The 6310-nt window shown below is 36.1% G+C and overlaps 1 protein-coding gene across 1 annotated transcript; it reads right to left on the bottom strand.

Moving 5' to 3' along the window:
• Nucleotides 1–225: 225 nt before the first annotated feature.
• Nucleotides 226–6306, bottom strand: LOC113080855 (DET1 homolog; the record flags this gene model as incomplete). The annotated part of the gene is given in 6 exon segments (XM_026252908.1): nt 226–611; nt 1112–1303; nt 3796–3986; nt 4193–4546; nt 5763–5894; nt 5896–6306. Coding segments are annotated over 6 exon segments (1470 nt in total), but the record flags the coding sequence as incomplete, so codon positions are not given.
• Nucleotides 6307–6310: the final 4 nt, after the last annotated feature.

Here is a 6310-nt window from a genome sequence, read left to right as displayed (position 1 = left end):
GAAGCTGAACTATTATATTAGGCTTTTGAGGGGAAAACTGCTAAAAGGGGGCATTAACATATTCTATACTTTCTCTGCTATTCAAAAATGGCAGATGACGAATGTGAACTGAGGATATCTTAATGTTCCGTCAGTTTAAACGACGCCGAAAAACGAAAACATCTGTTTTGAACAGTAATCTTTCACCTTCAACGAGAACAGGCAGGACAACGGGTCAAACAATACTGTAATATAAATAAACCACTTTATTTTGCACATTGCAATGTAGTTAAAGAACGGAAAAGCTAAAGATAAAAACACTTAGTGTAAATGCATAAAAGACATCACATTTGAAATAAATAAAACTTTAATATAAAAAGGATGTATAAAAGAAAACAAACAGAGTCTCTCGAGGCACACGTCTCTACTCACACATGCGTTATCATACACATCCATGGCGCATATGAAAGTTGACGACGTATTCGGCGTTGGTGCGCTGCACAGAGATGGCGAACGGCTCAAAGGGATGGAAGGTGAACGCGACCAGTCTCCTGACCGCATGGTTAATGGGTCTGCCCAGCAGGCCTGCCTGGATCTTAAATTTCAGCAACCCTGAGTCCCTTGCGTAGAACCTGCAGGAGGAAGGGGAAAAAGCAGTGGCAGCTTATTACGATCCCAAATCGCTCAACAGCAAGAAACCGGTGTGTTTTACAGAACAGCCGAACCGTTGTTTAGTACATCAGAGAATTATGGTAACATTTGTCAGGGACATTTTTGAGAACTCTCAGGAAGTGTTTTAAAGATCGCCTGTCACGGCATGAAATTACACTTCAGTGTTTCAAGATTTAACAAGGAAGTTGATGCAGACCTCACGCTGGGCCTCATTTTCCACTGTACTGAAAAAGTGGGCGTACAATTCTGGCCTCTTCTGCAAATCACTGTCTTTGTCAACAATCTTTAGACTGTGCATATTTCTATATTTAAGCATGCAAGAGAACAGAACTCAGGCATGCTCTAAAAGTAAAAGGAAAATACATGATTATTAAATAATATTCTAATTAAGTAATTAATTGCATTAAAAAAATCCACTTCTGAACGGGTTAATAAAGAGACTTTTAAACTCAAGAGTTACCGTATGGGATGATCACCACAAGTCTTCGGCCGTTCCATGACGGACACCCACTTATCGTCATAGCTAAAGAGGGAGAGGTCCAGATATGGGCTGCTGCTGTAGGACTGAGCACTGATGGGCAGCTGCCCGAGAAGCCTCCTGACCGCCTCTGTGTGACCTCCGTATTTGGCATTCACGATGGTGTCTTTAAACCTGGGCACAAACAAATCAGTCCATATATAATGTGACTCAAATAAATTAAAATAACACCTATGAGTGTTTACATGCTGTATTAACTAGGGATGCACGATATTATCGGAACATTATCAGTATCAGAATTTTAAAAAAACTATACCGATATGCCTTGCTGATAAGACAAATAGCTCACATGTGCTCAGGGTATGATAGTGATAAGATCACGTCAGCAGTTTGGTCACTCTTGAAGCGAACTTTTGCCTGAAAGATTATTAGGTTCACTGTTCTGAATCGGTGCATTTAATTTGAAAATGCACAATCTGGTTTGTTCAAGAGAGTCAAGAGACTTCTTGTTCAAGAGAGTCAATTTTATTACAGTACTTTTAAAGGCTTTATAAATGTACTCTCATTGCAAAAACTAACCATAATTTGTTTATAATTTCTGCACAGGAGACTTCGTGTTGACTATCGGCTAAAATTATTTGAAAAATATTGGCATATGGGCAAAAATATAACAACATACATCTCTCTTACCAAATACAAAAAAGAGAGAAAAGAAACAAAGAAAAAAATTATTCTTTAAAGAAATGTTATTCTTTTAGCAAAGATGCATTAAATGGATGAACAGTAAAAAAAATTTTTTAATATTTTCAAATTAATGCTCTTCTTTTGAACTTGCTATTCATCAATCCCTAAAAACACTGGGGGGAAAGTATCTTGGTTTCTACAAAATATTAAGCAGCACATCATTTCTCAATAGGAATGCACCTATCATGATTTTTCATGGCCGATTCCGATAATTATTTTTTTTACAAGCAAACTGGCTGATTCCGATACCGATTTCCGATTTATTTATTTTTAAGCAACAAACAAGAAAGAAGCAAAGTATGCATAAACAAGATTTTTATTTGGTATGTAATAGGCCAAACTGATTTTTGGCTATTGAAAACAATAACCGTAACCATCTGAAATTAACGGCAGTAACTGCTCAGTAAGAAGCCTACATTCAATACAAACATAGATGGTACAGACATCAGCATTTAGCTTTTGTTTTTGAATTGGGTTGAAACTACATAGAACTGGCCTTAAAATCAAAAGATTAACTGTAACCATGTGAAATTAAAGGCAACAACTGCATAGCTTTTAAATTTGGTTTAAATAAAAAAGGTCTTTCCCAGTGAGACTAAATAAAAGTATGTTATATAAATAAATTATTACAAAATGTTAAAATCAAATAATGTTGGTGCGAATAAAACAAAGATGCAAAGTGTTTCATTCGTCCAATTAAAAAAATAATTAGGGTAATGATTCACATCTATATTTTTTTTCACTTGAGCCAATAAAAAATAAATAATTACTGTCTCAAGTTAAAAAGAAATATATATATAGATGTGAATCATTACCCTAAAATATTTTAATTGGATGAATGAAATACTTTTTTTTCAGTGTGCTACAGCAGGTGATTTTTAAATCAAATTATGTTGATGTAATTTTAAGGCTTTTCAAATGAGTATGCAAGTTCTACTAAAGCATTTCAGTTTTGTCACAGTTTTAGTCTGTTTCATTTCTCATCCAACACGCGAGAAGTTGAGATTCGTTTCTCATCCAACACGCGAGAAGTTGAGCTGAACATCTCTTCACTGTCTCCGCTTGTGCAGGGCACGGACAGGTACAGTACGCTCGTGCATCTTCACTGAGTGCAGGGAAGGGGCTCTCATTTGTTCACTTCCTGCTATCTGTGCTTCAGACATGCAGCTCTGCACTTCCAGTGCTGAACAGCTGACCATGTCCTGTGCATAGATTTCGAAATACTTCCACACAAATAATAGCGAATGATTACAATGTAGTCTGTGCGCATGGGCACACTTCAGGAAAAATCGGACAAGAAAAAGACCAAAAACTGGCCGATTGCTGATCGCGTATTTTGAGCAAAAATCATCCGGTTCCAATTTATGGCCAGTCAACTAGGCATCCCTAGTTCTCAACAATGATTATAATGGGAATGTTTCTTGAGAAGTAAATCAGAATATTATGATGATTTCAGAATGATCATGTGATACTGAAGACTGGAATTATGGCTGCTAAAAAGTCAGCTTCAAAGGAACAAATTATATTTTTTAAATATGTAACAGTATAACGATATAACAAAAAGCAGTTACTTGAAATTATTAATAAAAGCAGCTTTGGTGAGCATGAGAGACTTCTTTACTAAAAAAAAAAAATTATGAATAAAAACAGGCAACAAAAGAAATCTGTGTGCATTGTTTTTAATGGATGAGGTCTTTCAAAAAGTTTCAGAACCTTTAAGTTTTGTTGCTTTTATTTAGAACCTGAGGTCTACATAATTAGGGTTTTTAATATAAAAAGATGTCGGCATGAGCAAGTTCCCACCCAATATGTAGAGCACCACATTTACGCCGAGTCACAGTTGTAGCCTTTTGTCAGACAAAGTGAGACAGAACGTCAATTTGTAGCTTGTGAATTAGCCTTGCTTGATATTTATATCTCACCTGCGCTGCACCTGACGGGCAAAGTTGTTGCTGGAAGCAGAGCAGGGGAACTGCACAGCCTCACTGTGGAGCGTGGCGTTCCGGAAGAGGTCACAGAAGTTTTCAAAAAGCTCCAGAAGTTTGTCTGAAGTATTCTCGAAAACCGCAATAACTTCGGTGGTTAGCATATTGTAAACCACGAAGAAAGAGGGCTAAAAGTGGAGAATTGAGAAAGTAGTTTACACAATATTTTACTTCTGATCCACCAAAAATGGCGCAACATAAATCTCAAATGTATAAAGATTCAAACCAAAACAATAACAAGTATTATATCTTACACTACAGGAGATTAAGGGATGATGCCAGTAAGGGCATATCTGACTGAATCTCTGGTTACTCCAGTGCTGGTGGTTTGTACCTGTGAGGGGTCAGTGACCCTCAGCGTGACCACGTCTTCACTGGTGTACTTTATGAACAGGTGATGTTCATCCAGGAGCTGCATCTTCCACATGCGCAGCTGTCTGAGCTGATCGAAGAACTGAAAGAACCGGCGTTTGGCCGTGGCGCTGCCGTCCTGCTCTGCTCTCCTCCACAGGTACACCAACAGACGGTGTTTTAAGGAGTTGATGGTCTTCTCCTTATACAGACGGGAGAAACCGGGCTGGCCTTCAGCCTGGGCCTCAGAGTAAACAGCAGACAGTGTCAGCAGGTCATCCTCATAGCAAAAACGACCAATAGTGCGCACGTCAAGGAAGGTTCCTTCCGGTGTCACCTGGTCAGGACAATCGAAAATAAATTTAGTTGAATATTTTAGTAAGTTTAATATTTTTGGTAAGAAGTAAGTTAATTCTTTTATATTTTTAGTAGAGAAATCACAGAAAACTTTGGAAAGAAGTGGGGGGAAATGGAAATGGATTTTTGTATTTTTATTTTTTTATAAATAAATTTAGTTAAGAAAATGTTACATATTTTAAGAATATATATCTTGTATTTAAGAAAACATTTTATACATTAAATATTTGAATAAAAAATTGATTACTGTATTTATTGGCAATTTTGCTATTTATATTTGCCCAAAAATGTAGAGAAATAGAGAAGTTCCAATCCAACCCAATGATGCCTGCAGATGTAACACAATCTGACAAAAAAAAGGTTTATAAACAATTGTCAATAAAGTATAAAGCATATGTCTAATATTTAAGAATATGTTTGATGTATTTAGTGTTCCTATCAAAATTTTTTTTTTTATCTATTTCTGCTAATGAAATTTTAATATAGTCTGGTTACAAAAGCAACATGTTTTGCAAAATGGTGTTGTGCGTATATATATAGTATATATATATATATATATTATTATTATTATTATTATTTTACATATTTCATGTATTTAAAAACTGAACAAGAAAATATATTTCTCTTTTCTTACATTTTTGCCACTTATAAAAACAAAAAAATAATTAATTTGCTTTGATAAAAAAAAAAGTAAATAATATTTTAAGATTACATTTTAAATTTGAAAACATTTTTCTATACTTTTTATTTTAATTAAAACAAAACAAAGATTTCGGGCATTTTTCTTATTTATACATAAACAGACCAATGACAAGAAATTCTGGGTATAAATTGGGTGATGAGACTGGGAAAATGGCACAAGCTTGAGTCACTAACCTGAACAACAATGTCTGACTGATTTAGTTTGATAAATGTTAATATTTTAAGATTTTTGATTCAAGAAAATAATATAGACTTATCTCTTTTTGGGCATTTTGGCTACATTCTTTTAAACAAGTTTGTCAATAATATTTAACAAATGAAAAAAATAATGATTTTTCTTTCTTTTCTGATTTTGTCCATTTTTCAATCTGTATTTGTATGAACTGTAGAGAACTGACAGGAATGGTAGAAATAAAATAGAAATAAAAATAAAATACAATGTATAAGACAGTTGCGGGTAATTAGTGTTGTACGGTGAAGTCTTACACTTTTACCTGAAAGACATGTATGGTCTGTTGCTGCACAGAAAGCACTGCCAGTATATTTCTGTACAGATACAGCCCCTGATTGTGTGACAGAATGATTTTGTCACATTTAAAGGTGCGTGTATCACACAGCTGGCCCGTTGTGCAGGTCTATGATGTGCAGTGAGTAGTCCTCAAGAGGAGAGCGTGGGTTCGGTGTCACAGATTCGTTGTTTCTGTACACCTCAAAAAAGTGTGGATGTGGTTCCTCAGGCAGGTAAGCAGCTGAGCCGACGATCACATAACGGCAGTCATCAGTGAAAAGACTGCACTCTCTATTCAAGTGCTCACCGTTGGAGGCCACGTTGGTGACGTGGAGAAGAGAAAAGAAGCGTTCAAAGAGTCTGCCTCTGATGTTGAGGGAGCGCTGGTCATTCCCATTGGCCAGCGTTTCTCCCTCCTGACCCTGAAGAAGATCTTCAGCAGCTTGGCATCCTTGGTACTCATAGATTTCCAAAGAAGTCTGATCAGAAGAAAAGGCAATAAAGCATCGTCCGTCAGGGGAGAACTTGCGCAGG

Source organism: Carassius auratus, unplaced genomic scaffold (genome assembly GCF_003368295.1).
Source record: "Carassius auratus strain Wakin unplaced genomic scaffold, ASM336829v1 scaf_tig00032278, whole genome shotgun sequence".
Classification (NCBI taxonomy): domain Eukaryota; kingdom Metazoa; phylum Chordata; class Actinopteri; order Cypriniformes; family Cyprinidae; genus Carassius; species Carassius auratus.
This window is presented reverse-complemented; position numbering and strand designations above follow the sequence as displayed.